A 21459-nucleotide genomic window follows, 5' to 3' on the forward strand; every position below is an offset into this window, starting at 1 on the left:
CTGCCTGACAACAATGATGAGTTATCGAAAGTAATGGTGCACCACATTTAACAATCGTGTACAGCGCTCAGATCTTGTAATTCATTTCCTGATATCAGGGCCTTGTGATATTCATTCTAGAGCCGGTAGGCCAATGTAGTGCCTGTCAGAGCTTCTTGCAGGACTGAGACCCCAGCCTCAGTCACATGTGAGGTTCCCAGATGCGCGTGGATTGGTCACCCTGCCATAAGCAAATCAGCACCCCAGGCTGTGGTATAAGTTATAATAATCATTGTTTTATTTTTTAAAAATTACAATAGAAAAGTACCTTTAAACATATTTCAAAAAAGCAGAGTAGACAATGTGGAAGTTTCTTTCTTCTATTACCCAAAACAAATACAGAAAATCCGTTTTCTAAAGAACTAGTCTATTGGTTCGAACGCTTATACATTTCTGTTTAGATTTATTTCAACATTTGCCTTAGAATTTAATTTGTTCTCAAGTTCTCCTTGTCACTTTGTTTAAACAAAAGTAGAAGTGATGTTTTTCTTTCAACTTTCAACTACCGTTGTGGTCTTCGGACTGAAGAATTCTCAACATCTGCATTTCCACAAAGAACAATTGTGTTGTCATCATAAAAACACTGACATCACTACGTGTTCAGCACAATGTGAACAAAACTAGGGGGGAAACTTGTGAGCACACTTTCACCACACTTGTCAACAATCAGGGCCTCGACCCAATCAGTGCAGTCTGCAGCACAGCATTCCTTACGGGCGAGTGGGTGGAGAGAGAGAGTCGTCTGTAGGGGGAAGGAGTTGTCAATCCTTTTACAAGAAAACAAAGACTCATTTTTATATTCTATTCCTGTGCAGAGTGAAAAGCAATCGGGGAAAAGGAATGTACTGTGAAAATAAGCTTCTTGTTGCTGGTACAGTATTCTCAGTAAACATTACAAATATTGCTTCAAGACAATGACTGGAGTAAAGAACAGGGTTTAGCAGAAAATGCCAACGCTTCCCTTTTTGGCTTCATTTTTGCATTGAAAATACCAGTATATTACCGAGCAAAGAGCTGGACAGGCATCAACTATTCATTAAGGCCCAAATTCAACAAAGCACTTAAGTGTAACTGTGAGCATGTGTTTAAGTCCCATGCACTTCAACTAGACTTAAGCATGTTCTTGAGTGTGTTGCTGAATTGGGGTCAATTTTTCCCCAGTACAGCTGTTTACATTGCCAATAAAAATTTCAAGCAGTTACTGGAACCAGCCCTTCCTGCCCCTGGAAAGAAAGATGTGACCCAGCAAATGTATCTGTACATGAAGAAAGCACAGGGAGAGCTCTCATCAATAACAGTCTCAACTTGCTCCATGCATGGCTTTTTCCTGCACAGCTCTCTGCTAGACTAAAGCCTCACACTGCAAGCTGTAACTGTAGCCCAAAGGTAGAAAAATTATACTAAGTTGTTTTCTGATTGTCCTGCCTGATAGAATATGGTACACTGGGGAATAAAACCCGAATACTGTAAATATACTCAGATCTGTAGTTCAGCACATTTTAACTCCGCCCAGGCTGAGCACAATACCTATAAACCTAACAATACAATTATTTAATTCTGAACAAGATTTAAAAACGTCTTCAACATGCAGCTTACAAAAAAGAAAAACAAGAGAGAATCTTAATTGCACGCATTCAAAAGTCAAGCACAAAACTGGTGATCTAACCCGGTGTAAGATCATTATACGCACAATGTCTGGTATAAAAATACTTGCTCTCTTTTTGCTTTTATAGTTTGCTTTTTTATGTTTTTTGTTTGAAAATACTTTTCAAACTATACAGCAATGACTGTCCGACCGTGCTTTCACAAGTAACACTCTTCCTTACAATAATACAGTGTAAAAAAGAAAAACATCATTAGTTTGTATGCTTTTTTTCTTCTACGAGAGCAGATGTGTGATAGAGGCTGTGGCAAAGTCTTGAAGGAATCAAAACTTGTGTGAGGTTTTTCAAGCCTGCAACAATGGAGAGGAACAGGAGTTAGAAAGGCATTTGAAATCCTGGAATGGGGGAGATTATAAGTAACTGGATTTGAAGGAAGCTTTAGATGCATTCACATGCAGAAGTATGTGTCTGGAGAGTTGTCAAACACATCTAATAAATGAGCTCTCTGGGCACCTGCAACAGGGAGAGTTTTTTTTAAATGGGTGTATGTGTGTATCTACAGGGGCTAGAAGGGTGGTGGAGAGGGAAATCATTACCACATAATAGACACATATATTTTAAGGCCAGAAGGAACCATCAGAACAATATAGTGGCCACATGGGGTCAGCCCAATGGTCCACCTAGCCCAGTATCCTGTCTTCTGATAGTGGCCAGGTGCTTCCGAGGGAATGAACAGAACAGGGCAATTACTGAGTGATCCATCCCCTGCCATCCAGAGCATAGGGTTGTGCCCCACACCATCTTATGGACCGATCCTCCATGAATTTATGTAATTCTTTTTTTAACCCAATTATACTTTTGGCTTTCACAACATCCCTTGGCAATGAGTTCCACAGGTTGGCTGTGCATTGTGTGAAGAAGTACTTCCTTTTGTTTGTTTTAAATTAGCTGTCTATTAAATTCATTGTGTGGCCCCTGGTTCTTGTTCCTTTCCTAATGGTTCCTCACATTATGTTAGCTTTTTTGACTGCCTCTGCAAATTGAGCAGATGTTTTCAGAGAACTAGTCACAGTGACTCCAATATCTCTTTCTTGAGTGGTAACAGCTAGTTTAGACCCCATCATTCTGTATGTATAGTTTAGATTATACTTTCCAATGTGCATTATGTTGCAGTTATCCACATTGCATTTCATCTGGCGTTTTGTTGCCCAGTCACCCAGTTTTGTAAGATGCTTTTGTAACTGTTTGCAGTCCTGGCTTTGGACTTAAATATCTTGAGTAGTTTTATATCATCTGCAAATTTTGCCACCTCATTGTTTACCCCCTTTTCCAGATCATTTATGAGTATGTTGAACAGCACAGGTCCCAGTACAGATCCTTTTGGGATCCCACTCATTCCCCCTCTCCACAGTGAGAACTAACCATTTCTTCCTACCCTTTGTTTCCTGTCTTTTAACCAGTTACTGATCCATGAGAGGACTTTCCCTCTTATCCCATGACTCCTTATTTTGCTTAAGAGCCTTTGGTGAGGAACATTGGCAAAGGCTTTCTGAAAGTCCAAGTTCAATATATCCACTGGATCCCCCTTGTCCATGTGCTTGTTGATCCCCTCAAAGAATTCTAATAGATTGGTGAGGCATGATTTCCCTTTACAAAAGCTGTATTGACTCTTCCCCCACAAATTGTGTTCATCTATGTGTCTGATAAGTCTGTTCTTTACTATAATTTCAACCAATTTGCCAGGTACTGAAGTTAGGCTTACGAGACTATTATTGCGAGGATCTTCTCCTGGAGCCTTTTTAAAAAAACTGGCGTTATGTTACATACCCTCCAGTTGTCTGGTAGAGAGGCAGATTTAAGCGATAGGTTACATACCACACTTAGGAGTTCTGCCGTCTCACATTTGTTCCTTCAGAATTTGTGTTCCTTCAGAACTCGTGGGTGAATGCCATCTGGTGCTGGTGACTTATTACTGTTTAATGTATTGATTTGTTTCAAAACTTCCTCTACTGTCACCTCAGTGTGGGACAGTTTCTCAGTTTTGTCACCTAAACAGAATGGCTCAGGTGTGAGAATCTCCTTCACATCCTCTGCAGTCTTCATTTAGCTTCTTAGCAATGGACTTGTCTTCCTTGAGTGCTTCTTTGGCGCCTTGTTTGTCCAGTGGTCCCTAATAATTGTTTGGCCGGCTTCCTGCTTTTCATGTGCTTTAAAAAAATCGCTGGTAGTTTGTGTGTCTTTTGCTAGTTGCTCTTCAAATTCTTTTTTGCCCTGCCTAATTACACTTCTATACTTGACTTACCAGAGTTTATGTTCCTGCTGTTTTTCTCAAGATGCCTTTCTATTTTAAAGGATGCCTTTTTGTCTCTAACTGCCTCTTTTAGTCTGTTGTTTAGCCAGGGTGGCGTTTTTTTTGGTCCGCTCACTGTTTTTTTTAATTTGGGGCAGACATTTAGTGTGTGCCACTATTGTGGTATTTTTAAAAAGTTTCCATGCAGGTTGCAGGCATTTAACTCTTGCGATGGTTCTTTTTAATTTCCATTTAACTAGCTTCCTCCTTTTTGTGTAGTTCCCCTTTTTGAAGTTAAATGCTGCTGCGGTGGCCGCCTTTGGTATTTTCTCTCCCACAAGGATGTTAAACTTCATTACATTATGGTTACTAATAACAAGCGGTTCAGCCATATTCACCCTTCTGGGGGAGGTCTAGATTGGATATTAGGGAAAACTTTTTCACTAGGAGGGTGGTGAAGCACTGGAATGGCTTCCCTAGGGAGGTGGTGAAATCTCCTTCCTTAGAGGTTTTTAAGGTCAGGCTTGACAAAGTCCTGGCTGGGATGATTTAGTGGGGAATTGTTCTTGCTTTGAGCAGGGGGTTGATGACCTCCTGAGGTCCCTTCCAACCCTGATCTTCTATGAGTCTATGATTCACCTCTTGGACCAGACCCTGTGTGCCACTTAGGACTAAATCAAGAACTGCCTCTCCCCTTTTGGGTTCCAAGACTAGCTGCTCCAAGACACAGTCATTACTGGTGTCTAGAAAATTTATTTCTGCATCCTGTCCTGCAGTGACACATACCCAGTCAATATGGGGATAGTTGAAATCACCCAGTGCTACTAAGATTTCTATTTTTTTAGACTCTCTAATCTCCCTGATCATTTCAGATTCCGTCACCATCCTGGTCAGGTGGTCAGTAGTATATTCCTACTGCTGTATTCTTGTTATTCAAACATGGAATTTCTATCCATAGAGATTCCTTGGTACAGTTTAATCCATTTAAGATATTTACTGTATTTGACACTATTCTTTCTTTCCCATATAGTACAACTCTCCCACCAGCACGACCTACTCTCATCGCTGAGTATTTTGTACTCTGGTATTACTGTGTTCCCACTGATTATCATCATTCCACCAAGTTTCTGTGATGCCTATAATAATAATAATCTCATTTAGTGCCAGGCACTCAAGTTCACCCATCTTAGTATATAGATTTCTAGCATGTATATACAAGCACTTATAAAATGTGTCACTGTTTAGTTGTCATGTGATGTAATTGAATACGATTTCTTTTTCAAATGACTGTTTCTCTTCAGTGGCTTCTGGGACTTTATCAACTTCTATCCTCTCTGCTTTATTAGGCTACAGAGAATCCCCATTAATAGATCCTCCCCTAAGGGATCTCTCTGTCTGAACTTTGTGCTCTTCTCCCCCAGGCCCTAGTTTAAAATGTCCTGTACCACCTTTTAAATTTTACATGCCAGCAGTCTGGTTCTATTTTGATTTAGGTGACGCCCATCCTTCCTGTACAGCTGCAAAGTGCTTTGCATGGCAGACAGGTGACTGCCCAGCATGTGGGCTAATGAATGTATTCTTCTCTACGTGCCCCTGCGACTGCATCTGTGCCATTTGCCACACAGACGCAGGAGCAGGGTGAAGTGCCAGTCCCATGATTCACTGCACTGGACACTGCATCCTCACTCAGGTCTGAGACAATAATTCTCCCATGTTATGACTGTACGCCCCACTGCAGCTTAGGGGGTGAAGAAGCTGATCCTGCTCATTTGCTGCCAGGAGGGTTTCATCCCCAAAGCAGTGTGTGGTTTGACGGTTGCCTCTAACTTACCAGCACACTGTAGTTTTGCAGGAGGGCATGAGAAACCAGTAGCCACCTTCAAAGGCTCCATTAATACCCACAAGACTGATTGTAGCCACCATCACACACCTGATACCTGTGACATAAAAAAGACAGGGTACAGTCAGAAACTCCACAGGAACCATGTGTGTTTCTGAATTGACACTGAGGTCTGGAAATCCAAGAGGAGGAGTACCAAATAACAGAGAACTTGTTGCCATTCATGCAACACTGACTGTTTCCAAGTTGTCAATAATGGAGGTGATCACGTCTGTTTCAGAGGAGCAAGGGGCTGGGTGCACAGCCCCAGGAAAGGGTGAAGTTGCTGGAAGTGGCCTCATGCCTTCATGGATGACCTGGGAGGTTGCTGTGATAGCAATGTCAGGCATTTGGCCTCATATCCTGCTGAAGAGGTTTGTGGGGGACTGAGGACTGTGCGTGAAAGCAGCTAGAACTACAATTCTTTTTGCTGTTTGTGCAGTTACAGCTGCATTACTTTTATGCTTCATAAACTCCCTGTTCAGTTCCTAACTCTCCACTGGACTTCCTTAACTGGTGGATTAAACACAGCAAACATCTGCATTGGGGAAGGTTGGGAGATAGGAGGTAGGGGTGTCCGCCTCCGAGTCTGGCCTTTGATGCTACAGGCCTGGTTGGGATTACTGGAGACTGCTCATTCCAAAGTACAAGAGACAGGTGTTCAAGATAACACGGGCATGTTGATTTTTTAACAAAAACTGACTAATGTAATAAAAAAAAAATCAAGTTTTAAGTAGAGCATCTTTAACGAGAATGTCCAGTATTACAACCCTCATGATTTTCTGTCCTCTGCCGCTATTTTTAAGAGTCTCTTCAGCAGGGAGTGTGAGTGGGCCTGACAGACACCCCAAATGTGCTCAGGCTTGCTCATAGATCTGCAGATTCCAAGGCTAGAAGGGCCATTGTGATCATCTAGTCTGACCTCCTGGAAAACATGGATCACAGACTGTCCTAGAGCAGATCCAAATAATTCCTAGAGCAGATATGTTAGAAAAACATCCCATCTTCGTTTAAAATTGCCAGTGATGGAGAATCCACCACAACCTTGGTAAACTGTTAAAATGGTTACCCTTGCTATTAAAAATTTACACCTTATTTCCAGTCTAAATTTGCCAAGCTTCAACTTCCAGCCATTGGATCATGTTATATCTTTCTCTGATAGACTTGAGGAGCCCATTATTAAATATTTGTTCCCCATGTAAATACCTATAGACTGTGATCAAGTCACCCCTTCACCTTCTCTTTGTTAAAATAAATAGATTGAGCTCTGTGAATCAAGGTATGTTTTCTGATCCTTTAATTATTCTTGCAACTCTTCTCTGGCCCTTCTCAGATTTATCAACATCCTTCTTGAACTGTGGGCACCAGAACCTTACACAGTATCCAGCAGCGGTCAGACTAGTGCCAAATACAGAGGTAAAATAACCTCTCTACCTCTAGTTGAGATTCCTTTGTATACATATCCCAAGATCACACGAGCTTTTTTGGCCACAGTGTCACACTGAGAGCTGATGTTTAGCTGATTGTCCCCCATGCTCCTCACATCTTTGTCCGAGTCCCTGCTCCCCAGCATAGAGTCCCCCATCCTGTAAGTATGGCCCCCATTCTTTGTTCCTAGATGTGAACATTTAGATTTAGCCATATAAAATGCATATTGTTTGCTTGCACCCAGTTTACCAAGCGATCTAGATCGTTCTGATTCCGTGCCCTGACCTCTTTGTTTTTAACCAATCCTCCAATTTATGTGTTGCCTGCAAACTTTATCAGTGATGATTTTATGTTTTCTTCCAGGTCATTGATAAAAATGTTAAAAAGTATAGGGCCAAGAACTGATCCCTGCAGCACCTCACAAGAAACACACCCACTTGATGATGATTCACTGTTTACAATTACATTTTGAGGCCTATCAACCAGGTTTTAATCCCTTTAATGTGAGCCACATTAAGTTTATATTCTAGCTTTTTAATCAAAATGTCCTGCTGTATCAAGTGAAAAGCCTTACTTCTGTCTAAGAAGATTAATCAACACTATTATCTTAATCAAACAAATTTGTAATCTCATCAAAAAAAGATATCCATCAGTTTGACAGGATCTAGTTTCCTTACATCCTTATTGATTGGCATTAATTATATTATCCTCCTTTAATTCGTTATTAATGATAATAGTAATTATCACATGATTTGACTGTCTGTTTTTCACCAATACAAAACAGAAATATTTATTGAACTTCTGTTTTTTATGCATTTTTATTGATAATTCTGTTTTGATCTAGTAATAGACTAGAATTCTTTTTGTTCCTAATATACTTAAAAACCTCCGCCTTATTGTCCTTAATTCTGCTGGCCATGATTCCTTTTTGGGTCCCTTTGCTTCCCTTATCATTTTTTTACAATTCCTAGTTTCTGCTTTATATTCATTACTATCAGCTTCCCCTTCCTTCCATTGTTATGTATTTTTATTTTTTACAGCTGCCTTCACTTCCCCTCTAAACCAGGTCAGTTCTTTAACCAATATCATTTTCTTCCTCTGCTGTGGGATTGTGACTTTTTGGGCATGTAGTTTGGGCTTGTCTGCACATTTCCCCTTTCCCTTCCTGTCTGTGCACACACCGGCCGGCCACGCCCGCAGTTTTAACTCTACCGCTGCGCAGTGTAGGGGAGTGATGCCAGCATGCTAGCGCTCCCAGCATCACCAGTCCCGGGTTTACCAATCCCAACACCCTGACCCCAGGAGCCAATCATCACATACTAGATGTGCAACATACTAGAGCAGTAACTAAAATGAGTCACTGGGCAGAACAAATCAAACAGAGCAGTAAGCCCAGCTGCCGCAGATCCCTGCCCAGAACTGTCGCGGTCCAGGACTTTACCAAAGTGACGTGCAAAGCTCAGGCAGCTGCTCCCCAGAAACAGTCAGTGACCACACAGTTGAGGTGCAAATCAGGAGGCACCCGGCGCAGTCTGAACCAGGGAGGAGCGACAGTGACCCTGTGTGCCTGGGACACAGAGGCACATCCCACTCCCCTGTTCCCACTTGGAAGGAGTGCCAGAGAGAGACAAGTGGAGCTGCCCAAGTCGTTGTCTCCCTGGCGGGCTGCTCTTGGGGCAGTGCAGCGAGAAGCACGAGACAGACTGCACTAGGCCTGACTCTCGACTGAGCAGTCCGAACATTTACTGCTACTGCTCACTTTGAACTGTAAGTGTCGCCCCTGTACCTAGGGCATCTGCAACCTTCCCCTTTTTTGCCAGCCCTAATAAACACCCTCTCCCGTAGCCCTACGAGTGGTTAGTGGGATCCACCAGGGCTAGCGCCTACAAGGCCCAGCTGCTGAAACACCTACAAGGCTGGCCTTTGAGTTGCAGTCCACCCAGCATGCTATGGGCGCCGTAGGGGTTTGGTGTGCCTGGCCCTGAGCAGCCCCAATAATGACAGCATGACTGAGCCCGTAATGAATTAGGCTGTCTCTGCTGCAGGGGGAACATTGCCCCGCCTCGCAGACTTTCAGGGATTCCTACAGGGTCGCACAGAAAGTCTGGAAAAGAGCCGGGAGCAGAACGCCGCTCTCCCCGCAGAACTCTGATGGAGACAGGACCCCGTCCTGCCGAGAACCTCGCGGGGGGAGCCATTCTCCTGCCCGAGCGCCGCCCCCACTCTGTTCTGGAGAGAAATGTGGGTGTCTCGTTTCAGACGACAAGCTGCGCGGATCCCCGTGTGCTGGGGGGGTCCTTACAGCGAGGTGCAGGGCTGCTCTTTTCTGGGCCAGGTCGTGTGGCTGCAGCAGCCAGAGCGCCGCGAGGGAACTAATAATACACCATGCCCAAATATGGCGTTGTGTACGTCTCCATTAGTGATGTTGGAGCAATCTTTATTTTGGAAAAAAAGCTGTTCCCCAAACATTCAAACCAGATTCTTCATGCATCGCTTTCTAATACGCAGGCATGGAAATAGCCACTGGACATCATGTCCTTTCCTAAAAAGACAGGACCAAGATGTGCAGGCTTAAAGGCAACAGCCATAAATTAAGGTATCAGCTAAGAGACATGGTCCTTTTCCAAGTGTGGCTATTTCCAGCAAGGCTGGTTTTGATCTGTTCTGGGGCCTCAAGCTAGCTGTGAGGGCCTGGGAAGAGTCAAGCTAACCATGTGGATGGGTGGGATTGGTGGCTTGGAGTGGGGAGCACTCCCTCAAACAGTAAGCAACCCCCTTTCGCAGAACCTCCCCAGCCAGCTGTTCTGCAGTCTGTCCAGCTGGGGAGTTTTGATTTCTCACTGGTGGGAATTTTTCTTGTCGTCATCTTATAAGTTGTTAGTGGGGTGGGAGGCAGGGGAGTGGGACTCTGACCTGGTTACTGTTAGCGAGTGGGTGAGACTGGGACAGAGAAACAGGCTCCTCCCACTTGGCTCTTGTTTCTATGGGGTGGGCTGGGAGGGTTTTTTGGAAGGGGCAGATGGACGATGGGGCGGGGTAGGCAGGTCTGGAGCAATTTGGTTAAAAAGCACCTCGCAAGATGCGCCGTTGGGATTTTGGCTGTCTGTCCGTCTGTCCCCACTATGGCTGTCTAGGCTGGCTGGCTTGTAAGCGCTTCGGGGCACAGACTGCTTCTTAGTCTGTGTTGTGCAGGGCCCGGCCCAATGGGAGGGGCGCGATGCTGCGTTGTGGTCACACTGGGGTTGAGTCAGGAGGGGACTCACGAGTCCATTGTATTGTAACTGCCTTGGATTGCTCCTGCGTTGTACGCTGCTGGGAGGGGAATGAAACCTATGTTCTCTTTCCCCAGGGTCTGGGGGATTAGCACCCAGGAACAAAAGGCCAACCTGAAATGGTGCTGATGGCTCTAAATACTGAACTGGATGGGCAAGAAGTGGCTTGTTGCCCATTGCAAGAGGGCTATCTGCTCCTTTAATAGCCCAAAGGGAGAGGGCTGGGGAGAGCTGACCCTGCCCTAGCATGAAGCCCAGCAGACAGATGCTGGGAAGCAGCTGACCAGCACCACATGATTGGTCCCCACTCTCAGCTGGCCAATATAAAGGGGGAAAACCAGGAGAGCAGAGCTGGTAATCACTGCAGGCAGACCAACCAAACCTGTGTAGCTGCCCTGTGGGGTCAGAGAGGGCCCCACCTGGTAGCTGCCAGAAGACCCCAGTCTGAACCCCCCCCCCCACCCCAGATGGTTGTTTGTGTTGCTTTTTGCACACTTGTCTATCTTGTTTGTGAAGACAATAAACAGAGCCCCAAAGACAGGGACAGAAAACGAACCTGGGCCTGTCTGATTGTCTATTTCCAGCTGGTGAATAGAGCCACCAGGGTACACGTAATGGAGAATGCGGGCGTGGCTTTCCATGGCCCGGGGAAAAGCAGGGGTCTTGCTGCTTCTGTGACGTGGAAAGGAAAGCAGTGGCCACCAGAGTGCCTGACTGCCACAGCAGCAGCCGTAGTTCCCGCAGAAGCATCAAGAGGGTCATCAGCAATTCGTGCTCAGAACATTGGCTTGGGACCCTCCCACTCTACAGGTTGGTGCAGGCTGCCAGGGTGGGAAGAGGAGCCCTCACACTAAGATGGGACCAGAGGGTGACCTGGAGTCCTTCCTAGAGACCTTTGAGCAGGTGGCTGAGGCCTACTGACCCCCAGTATTCAGTTTTGTATTGACTTCCACAAAATAAATGAAGTTCTAAATTTGATGTGTATCGTATGCTTAGGATTGATGAGATGCGAGATGAACTGGGGCAGGCCTAATATATAACAATTCTGGCCCTTACTAGCTGACTGCACTTGCCACACCTTATGACCTCTACCAATTCCAAACCCTTCCGTTTGGTCTCCATGGGGGCCCAGCGACATTTCCAAGACTTATGGATAAGCTACTCCTACCTCACTGGGTATATGCTGTGGCCAACCTGGATGATGAAGTGATTTATATAAGTATCTGGGCAGAACATCTCCAGTGGGTCAGAGCGGTGCTCTAGTCCTTCAGAGAAGTGGGCTTCACTGCCAACCCCATGAAATGTTGGATTGGATATGCAGATACAAAATACCTGAGATACCCTGGGGAAATGGGAGAATCAAGCTGCTGGTAGACAAGGTAAAGGCTCTTGTAGACCCGCCAATCTCTGCCACTAAGTGACAAGTAAAATCTTTTCTGGGGCTAGCTGGATACTATTGTCGATTTATACCACCGTCCCTTTAACGAACCTTCTGCACAACAAGGCACCACAGAAGGAGCCTTGGGCTCCTGCATGTGCAGATGCATTTGGGGATATCAAGTGAATCCTTTGCAGCAAACCAGTGCCACGTAGCCCGGACTTTACTAGGGACTTCATCCTGCAGACTGATACCTCTGAATGGGGGTTGGGGCTATCCTTGAGGATGGGGAACCCCCATGTTACATCTGAGGAGAAAGTTCCTGCCCTGGGACCAAAACTATGCAGTGATTTGAAAAGGAGTGCCTGGTGATAGAGTGGACTATTGAGAACCTGAGGTACCATTTGCTTGGAGCAAATTTCATCCTTATCACTGACCATGCTATGTGCAAGACAAACCCCAAGACAGATACAATGGCACCTAGCCCTGCAACTGTATGCATTTACAGGTCACTACCGGTCCGGAGCCAGACACGTGAATGCAGACAATTTTCATGGGAAGGAGGCACTGCGGGCATCACTCTTGGGGGTTGGGGGGGGGGGGAAGGGTATGTAATAGCGCAACCCGCCCCTTTAAGTCCTGGGGAGGGGTGGTGGGGGGGAACAGGGAGCAGCTGACCCTGCCCCAGACAGAAGCCCAGCAGGCAGGTGCAGAGAATCAGCTAATGCATCTGATCAGCACTGCATGATTAGCTCATGCTCTCAGCTGGACAATATAAAGGGGGGAAACCAGGAGAGAGGAGACGGTAACCAGAGTAAGAGGTTGCAGGCTAGCAGACAGACCCTGTGTGGAGCCAGAGAGGGCCCTATCTGGTAGTTGCCAGAGGACTAGCCTGAACCCCTAGCCAAACTGTTGTTTGTGTTGCTTTTTGCACACGTTCCTTTCTGGTTTGCAAAGACAATAAGCAGAGCACTGAAGAAAGGGAAAGAAATCTAACCTGGGCCTGGATGCTGGTCTCTTTCCAGTTGGTGGGGAGGAACACCAGGGCACACCCCTACGTATGGGAGGCTGGGCAAAGGGGAGTCCAACTGAACAGGTTTGACAAGACCATGTGATCAGGATCTGAGCGCTTGTTGCCAGGGTACCAAGAGCACCTGGTGTCCTACAAAGAACAGAGACATGGGGGCCAGCTAGGCCCTGAACATGTGCCATTTGCAAGCAGAGCAGCAACGTTAAGGAGGGGCGCGACAGCCTCTGAGCGATCAGTATCTCCGTGGGGAACAAATATTTAACAGCAGGCTCTTCTGTCTAGCAGAGAAACGGATAACACGATCCAATGACTGGAAGTTGCAGCTAGACCAATTCAGGCTGGAAACAAGGTGTAAGTGTGAGTAATTAGCCACCGGAACAATTTACCAGGGATCGTGGTGGATTCTCCATCAGTGACCATTTTAAAATCTGGATGGGATATTTTTCTGAAAGATCTGCTCTAGGAGATATTGTGGGGAAGTTCTCTGGCCTGAGTTACACAGGAGGTCAGACTAGATGATCAGAATGGTGCTTTCTGGTCTCAGATCTATGAATCCTTGGGGATGCAGGCTTTCTCCCTGCCAGTCAGGGAGACGGTGTGCTGGGCTGACCGTGGGGTCCGTACAGGGCGCTGGGCTCTCTCCGAGATGGTTTGCTGGGCTGGCAGCGGGGTCCGTACGGGGCGCTGGGCTCTCTCCGAGAAGGTGTGCCGGGCTGGCACTGGGGTCTGTCCAAGGCGCTGGGCTCTCTCCGAGACAGTGTGCCGGGCTGGCCGCGGGGTCCGTACGGGGCGCTGGGCTCTCTCCGAGACGGTGTGCCGGGCTGGCCGCGGGGTCCGTACGGGGCGCTGGGCTCTCTCCGAGACGGTGTGCCGGGCTGGCCGCGGGGTCCGTACGGGGCGCTGGGCTCTCTCCGAGACGGTGTGCCGGGCTGGCCGCGGGGTCCGTACGGGGCGCTGGGCTCTCTCCGAGACGGTGTGCTGGGCTGGCACTGGGGTCTGTCTGAGGTGCTGGGCTCTCTCCGAGACGGTGTGCCGGGCTGGCCGCGGGGTCCGTACGGGGCGCTGGGCTCTCTCCGAGACGGTGTGCCGGGCTGGCCGCGGGGTCCGTACGGGGCGCTGGGCTCTCTCCGAGACGGTGTGCCTGGCTGGCACCGGGGTCTGTACGAGGCACTGGGCTCTCTTGGAGGTGCTGGGGTCTTTCCAAGGTGGAATGCCTGGCTGGTGCTCGGGTCTCTCTGAGGCAGTGCACCTTGGTGGTGCTGAGGTCTGTCTTAGGTGCCAGGGTCTCTCCAAGGCACTATGATCTCTCTGAGGCAGCATGCCCAGCTGGCACTCAGGTCTCTCCAAGGCACTGGGGTCTCTCTGGGGTGGCACGTCTAGTTGGTGCTGGGGTCTTGCTGATGTGGAGGACTTTCTTAGGTGCCAGGGTCTCTCAGATGGTACACCTGGCTGGCACTGGGGCCTCTCCAAAGCACCAAGGTATCAATAAGGCAGCAAATCTGGTTGTTGCTGGGATCTTTCCAAGGTACCATGTGTCTCTATGAGGTTGGATACCTGGCTGGCGTTGAGATCTCTCCAAGGCGCCAGGGTCTCTCAGAGATGGCACACCCGGCTGGCACTGGGGTTTCTCTGAGGTGCTGGGATATCTCTGAGGTGGCACACCTGGCTGAGACTGGGACCTCTCCAAGGCGCCAGGGTCTCTCTGAGGTGGCCCACCTGGCTGGTGCTGGGGTCTCTCTGAGGCAGTATATCTTGCTGGCATGGAGGTCTTTCTTAGGCACCTGGGTCTCTCTGAGGTGGCCCACCTGGCTGGCACTCAGGTCCCTCTGAGGCACTGGAGTCTCTCTGAGGTGGCCCACCTGGCTGGTGCTGGGGTCTCTTCTACGTATTTGTTTATCTTAGGGTACGTCCACACAACCACTGCGCGGGTGTTTCCCAGTGCGGATGGACAGACTTGTGCTAAGCCTGCTGGAGGCTGTGCACGAGAAGTAGCAGTGTGGCAGCAGCCTGGGTTAGCCGCCCGAGCACAATCCCACCTGACCCGTGGATACATAGTCAGGGTGGCTAGCTCGAGCCGTGACCTGTCGGTTTTAACGCACTGGCTTGAGCAGAGCTGGCTCATGTTGGTCTCCCCGTGCTGGGACGACTACTCCCAGCTGCCGTGAAAACATACCCTTAGGTTTAGAAATTAAAGCCAAGATTTTCTAACACGACTCGTGAGTCTGGGGTCCAATTTGTGGCAGCTTGTGGTGTTTGTTTTTCAGGTGCCCGGACACAAGTCTGCAGCACTGCCAGCCAGATCCAGCCTTGGAGATCAGGCCCTTCTGAGGGCTCTCAAGTTGGGCACTGAAAGGCACTAGCTGCTTGCAAAAAATCTTGCCCTAACTGGCCCGAGCCCATCCGTGTCAGGATGACTTCCCGTTGCGGCTGCTCCCCTAAGCCTCAGAGCAGAGGTCTGCTCAGGTCTACTTTCTAAGCCTGATGTGAACCCAACCCAGACCCAAGCCCCAGCCCGAGAGGCTTGAATCATTTTCTGACCCGACACTTCCCCCTGAACCTGAGTGAGTGTCAGCACCGCCTCCTGCCCGTGCGGCTGGCATGGTGGTGGCTGCAGCTGTGTGCCCTGCTCCTGGCAGCCGCTGCCCCGTGCTGACTCTGTGTGCCGTGGAGCGAGCGGTGCTGTGACTTCTTGGCACGCTCACTGCACAGCATAGTGAGGTTGTGGCAGCCAGCAGGAGCGGGGCCAGCAGCCACCGCCACGCCAACACCCAGGCAGGACGCGGAGAGCCAACCTGACCGCAGCCCCGGAGGATCCAGTTGTTTTCCCACCTGCCCCAACGCGGGCCCAACACTTGTAGTCAGGTCCTCCTGCTGGGTTCAGGTCAGATGGCACAGCTTGAGCGCACAGGGGGCTAGGCTCTGGCCTGCTTGCACAGATCGGAGTGGGAGAGCAGGGCCTCAGAAGAGGCTTGGAGCCCGGTGATGGGGCCGAATGTGCTTGCGGCTAGTGAAGAGCTGTGGCTGAGTGGAGGATGTACAGCCTAGCCCTGCCAACCTGGCCCCTTTGCTAGGCACTAATCTCTCACTGAGGGCATGTGAAGGTGCTCAGTGGGACATTACATACAACATCAGAGCTAGCCAGATGTGGTAGCATTTGCTGATCTCCCTTAAGAAATGTATCCCCTGAGTTTTATTTGTGACAGTCACGTTTATTGAGCTTTACATGTAAAATGCACAGCTAGTGGGGAGTGTGAGGGAAAGGGGGAGGCTGTCTGGCCGTAGACAGTATCACTGGGAGGGACAGTACGCCCAGACTCAGGAGCTACCAGTGGTGGGTGACCTCGGCGTGTGTATGGTAGGAAGCCTGCTGAACCCTTTTATCTGAGCTGCATGTCAAGAATCACAAGGAGCTTAGACTGATGTGCTGTGAAAGTGGGCAAAGCCTGGGAACAGTCTGGTAGATGCATTAGGGCCTAGCGCTGCTACTGGCCTAGCGGTTTTACTTTTTGTTTTAATATCCACAGTTTATTTATCCACAAATGGCTGCAATATTTACAGACTGTATCTTCTCTAACTTCTCTTCCAACACTGATTGCATCAAAAGAGTATATTTGTATAATAAAATAAATTCTCCCCTGTGCTGTGGTAATCTGTGCTCAGTAACTACATGTGTTTTTCATTTATGGACCCTAGCCTGATCTGCTGCCAAGGGAGTTTTCATTAACTTTTAATAAGACATTTTTGTTGTATTTGGACATGCATGTTGTAAAGAGTAAGGAAGGATCTGTGCATTTCAGAGAGAATGGAGCCTCCTTGCTTTTGTCTTTGTGGAGAATCTTTGCAAGCTGTATTCTGTATGCACTTTTAGATTCAGATTTTAAAGCCTGAAGGGGACCATTGTGATCATCTAGCCTGACCTCCCCATCTAACACAGGCCAGAGAACCTCACACAGCGATCTCTGCATCCAACCCATAACTTAGTTTGAGACAGAGCATATATTTTAGAAAGAGAGAGTCCAGAGAGACAGATGTCAAGTGATGGAGAATCCACCCCGTCCCTTGGTAGTTTGTTACAGCAGTTAATCACCATTCCTGTTAAACATTTGCACCTTATTTCCAGTCCAAACTGTTAAGCTTCAACTTCCACCTGTTGGATCTCGTTCTGCCTTGGTCTGTAGGTTAGAGTCCTCTGCTCTCAGAAAGCCCCTCCCTATACAGGTGCTTGCAGGCTGTCATCATCACTTCTCAACCTTCTCTTAAAGCCTGAGCTGCTTTAGTATTTCTCTGAAGGCAGGTTTTCCAGACTGCACATCATCCCTATAGCTCTTTTCTGAACCCTCTCCAGTTGATTAGCATCCTTTTTGCCATGTGAGACATCAGCGTGGGACACAGTAACTAGTAATGGTCTCACTAATGTCATAAGCAGAGGTGATCCCACCTCTCTGTGTATGCACACAAGGATCTTCAGACGTGTGGTGAATGTTGTCTACGGGTGACTAGAGGCCATGCTGCTGGAAGATTTACCGAGTAGTTCAGTGCCATTCTGAATGAGTCTGGGTTACAGCTTTGACTGTACCCCTGCAGAACATTCAGTGGCAGGGTGACTGAGCCATTCTTTCAGCTGAGAAAATACCCGCTTATTAGGGTTGTCTCTCTCTAAATGAAGTCTATCCCATGGTTTCTTAGCAGAGATGGTTTTGAGGGGGGGCGCAGATTACAGGCACTTTCAAGGCTAGTAAGAAACAGTATTGCTGAGATGGTAATCAGCTGGACAATGAGGATGCGCTGAGGATTGGCACAGTCACTGCGAGGGCATCAGTCAGACCACAGCATGTCCCACCAGCGGGCACCAGGATACCCCAACGTGATGAAGCTGGTAAAAGGCAGTTTCCTCGTGCCATTTACTCCCTATGGACACTGGTGAGTAGCGAGAAGCTCCACGGGCACTGACAGACCTGCCGTCTGGAGCGGGGCATGCTTGGTAGCCTGGGTGTTTCAGATAGGCTGCTCTCGGCTTTGCACTGCCATCGGCCAGTGCTGGGCCACTGGCAGGGAGAATCTCCCCCACATACAACTGCATGAGGGACCACCCACAAATGTCAGCAATAGACAAGGGCAGCAGCACGTGGGGCACCCCTCAGCGTGCCAGGGCCTGCCGTGGGCACAAGGTCCCCGCAGCAAGAGAGACAACTCAGGCCAGGAGCACCGAGTGCTGCAAGACCCCTGCCCTGCAGGCACACAGGCCTCTCTATGACCTCAGCTGTGGGCTCCCGCAGAGCTGAGGTAGACAGCTCTCAACAAGGAATGTGATGGTGGGGACCCCAGCTTTGTGTGGCACATAGGGAACGTGGTGCCTACAATGAGCCTGTGAACGAGGAACGCTTGGGGATGAGCACACAAGCCGGAGCCATTGCACTGAGCCACCCAAACCCTGGGTTATGTTCTCCAGCCTTCCCTGGCAGCCCTTGCTAGTCACCTCCAGGCCACGCTCCATGAAGCTGACCGCCAGTGTGAGACATACGTTAACGTCACATCTCTTTGAAGGTGCATGCCCACTGCTGCCAGCTATGAGAGAGTGCTCCCAATACAGCCTTGCCAGCATGGCACCGTGGGGCACAGGGCCGAGGAGATGAGCAGTGGTGTCTGGGCATGATCCTGAATCCATGCTGACTCTCCAGCACAAACATGCTGCTGTGGCCAGAGTTGTGGGCAGTGTCTGCAATCCTCTCCCCTCCCTGCTCCAGGGGGCCCCAGTACAGCTGGGCCTGGGTCAGCTTGTGCCCATAGGGTGCCAGGCCCCAGCTCTGTGTGTCTGCTCTGCCACCATAGCCTGGGTCCTGACCCCATGGGCTGCAGGGAGAGCAAGGAATGACGGGGGGATAAGACTAGAAAGAGAAAACAAGGTGCAAAGGGAGAAGGTGGAGAAAAAACAAGGGACAGGAAAGAGCATGGCCAGGCCAGACATAGGGAGAGGCAGGGTAAGTCTGCCAGGGGATGAAAGAGGGGCTCTAGGCATGGGGCACAAGGGCTGTGGGGTCAGGGTACCCAGCCACCCAGCTATTACCCTGGGGCTCTGACAAAGCAGGCTGGGAATGACGGAGCTAAGACCTGCCTGTTGGGTTTAGTTAGTTCACCTGGGGCCCTGTTCTCCAGGGTGTGTGATAGAAACACACAGCAATGGTGAACGAAAATGTTCGCCATCTTTGCCTGACGGAGGCTAAACCAGTCACTCCAGCAGCAGAGCCCGCTAGCTCTCTGTTCGGCTAAACATGCACCCGAAGGAGAGAGATTCACAGTCAATGTTTAGAAAACACATGTGTTCGTTGAGCACGCGTGAGCGTTCTGAACGATCTGCTCTAGGGCACCCACAGGGGGGCGCCCCGAGTGAAGGATACAGTCTAGGCTATGCAGGTCAGACAAGACCTGCAGCCTCCTCCTGGCCTTCAAGCTACAGAGCTAGGGCATTTTCTCCCTGTCTGGCCCTTTGATGTGGTTCTGCTTCGTGGGCTCCCCGTGTCCCACAGAGCAGAATGCCCGCCCTTTTGCCTACACACACACACACATCTTGTCTTTCCATGTGCTGCACCCTCCCTTGCAGCCAGCGGTGTCCCCTCCTGGCTCTGCTCCGGGGGGGAGCCTCGTACTGAATGAATGGCATCACAGCCACTCCAACAGCACTGTCCAGTGACTTCCTTCAACTGCAGTTTCGGTGCCCTGGGCTCCGTCACCCACCCCTAATGCCATCTGCGGGCACTGAGTCACTTTATCAGACGGTGACAGCAAGGGAGAGGACCGTAGGGACTGGGGATGCGTTAGGAGATACCGCCGTTCCTCCCAGGCCTACAGACTCCGACCAGAGCCGGGGGCCGCGACGTGAATTCTGCTATGGCAGGACATCCCCTTCCTCGCCTGCCCGCAGTGACGGTTGGAAGGAGCCATTGCCTCCAGCTGGTGCTAGGGAAGCGAAGCCCACGCCGAGCCGTACACTTACACAGTATTCAGCAGAACTGACGGGACTTCCAGCCCTGAGAAGCAGCCTCTGAGGGAGGGAGCCAGCGCATCTGAAAAGACAAGAGCGGCGGAAGTGAAACATGAGCTAGGGTGCATCACACGCCTTCAACTCCTGCACAAACCACATCCTGGGTCTCTGCGAAGAGGGGACGAGAGCTGGGCCCTGTTCTGGGCTCACCCTAGGTGCCAAACAGGCCTGGCCCAAACCCCTGCTTCAAACACCACCCCCTTCTAGTTCTGGGCAGCTTAGAGCTGCAGACCCAACATTATGTCACCCGTGCATTTCCACTTGCAACCCTGTGGCGGTGCACAACGGATTCAACGGGAGGGCCGAGGCCAGTGTTCGTGGCCCCCTGCCAGAGCACACCTGTGGGGCTGGATGTGGGGCAGATCAGTGCCGGAGCTGCGCACCCGAAGTTGGAGCTGTGGCTTAGAGCTGGGGTTCTCGGTTTTCGCCCCTCCCTCCCCCCAACATGCTGTAACAGCTCCATGGCCCATCTGTGCCACAACAACTGTTTTTTCTGCCTATAAAAGCCAGGGCCTGGCGTTGGCCAGGTTTGCCGAGCAGTAACTCGCTGGCGCTCCATGGACAGCGCCTTTCCTGCTGCACAAAGAGGCTCTCATTCGCGCCTGGCTGTTCCTTCTGCAGGGCAAGGGGGACCGAAAGCAGGGAACGCTTCTTTCAGCGGCGAGCGCTAGCAGCTGGGACCCTGGCTCTGCAGAGTGGGCAGCGCTGCTGGGAAAGGAGGAGGTGCCGTTTTGACTCAGCGCAGAACCGCGTTCTAGCGCACACACGTGACGGCGAGCTTGCGGGACTGTTGTTACGCAACAGAGACGGCGCTAAGAGCGTAGCGTATCCTCCGCTGCTGAAAGGATGGCTTCTCCCTCCTTCGCTGCACCAGTAGATGGGTGTAGGAAAGCAGTAATGCCTGCCTGCTGAGGGGACGCAGCTTCTTTCCAGCGGCATGTGCAGCACCCAACACTATTAAAGGGACAGCTGCAGAAGGAGGGACCGCGCCCTGAGAACGTGGCTCTGGAGAAGGCACTCTGTCAGGGTCGGCCTGAAAAGTTGCTTTTGCTCCCACAAATAGGGTGTGAAATGCAAGGTCTGCATTAGGGCCTGACTCTGCCGTGTGACTCCCCTTGACATGGGGGAGGAGCTGCTCCGATGTCACTCGGCCTGCTGTTGTATAAGGTGCTAATCAGCGTGGGGGTGACAGAAGCAGGCCTTGAAACCCTTTCTCTCTGTCCTGCAGGTGCTTCATTGTGTACCAGCTCTCTCTGTCCCAGGCCAGGATGCATGGAACGTGTCCAACCGCAACCATCAGAGTGAAATGGGACCATTTTCACTTGGCCGCTGAGCGGCCTTGTCCAGCTATATGGAAACATACCATTTCCCACTGATGCCTTTTGTGCCTGAATGTGAGCAAGGCAGAACGGAAAGGCAAGAAAAGAGCCCACTCCGACCGCCAGTGGGGACAGGGGCTCAGGGAGGGAAGAGTTGGGCAGGACTGGTGGGGGGTGGGGA

General features: G+C 49.7%; 1 protein-coding gene across 1 annotated transcript in view; it reads right to left on the reverse strand.

The window, feature by feature from the left end:
- Positions 1 to 313: 313 nt before the first annotated feature.
- Positions 314 to 21459, reverse strand: part of RBPMS (RNA binding protein, mRNA processing factor) — a 174419-nt gene continuing 153273 nt past the window's right edge. The window contains exons 7-9 of the mRNA XM_077814332.1: positions 19912 to 19981; positions 5765 to 5870; positions 314 to 1993 (exon numbers count right to left, since the gene is read on the reverse strand). Coding sequence (XP_077670458.1) covers positions 19919 to 19981 — 63 coding nt within the window. The 3' untranslated portion in view covers positions 314 to 1993; positions 5765 to 5870; positions 19912 to 19918. The remainder of the gene's footprint in view (positions 1994 to 5764; positions 5871 to 19911; positions 19982 to 21459) is intronic.

This window comes from Eretmochelys imbricata, chromosome 4 (genome assembly GCF_965152235.1).
Source record: "Eretmochelys imbricata isolate rEreImb1 chromosome 4, rEreImb1.hap1, whole genome shotgun sequence".
Classification (NCBI taxonomy): domain Eukaryota; kingdom Metazoa; phylum Chordata; order Testudines; family Cheloniidae; genus Eretmochelys; species Eretmochelys imbricata.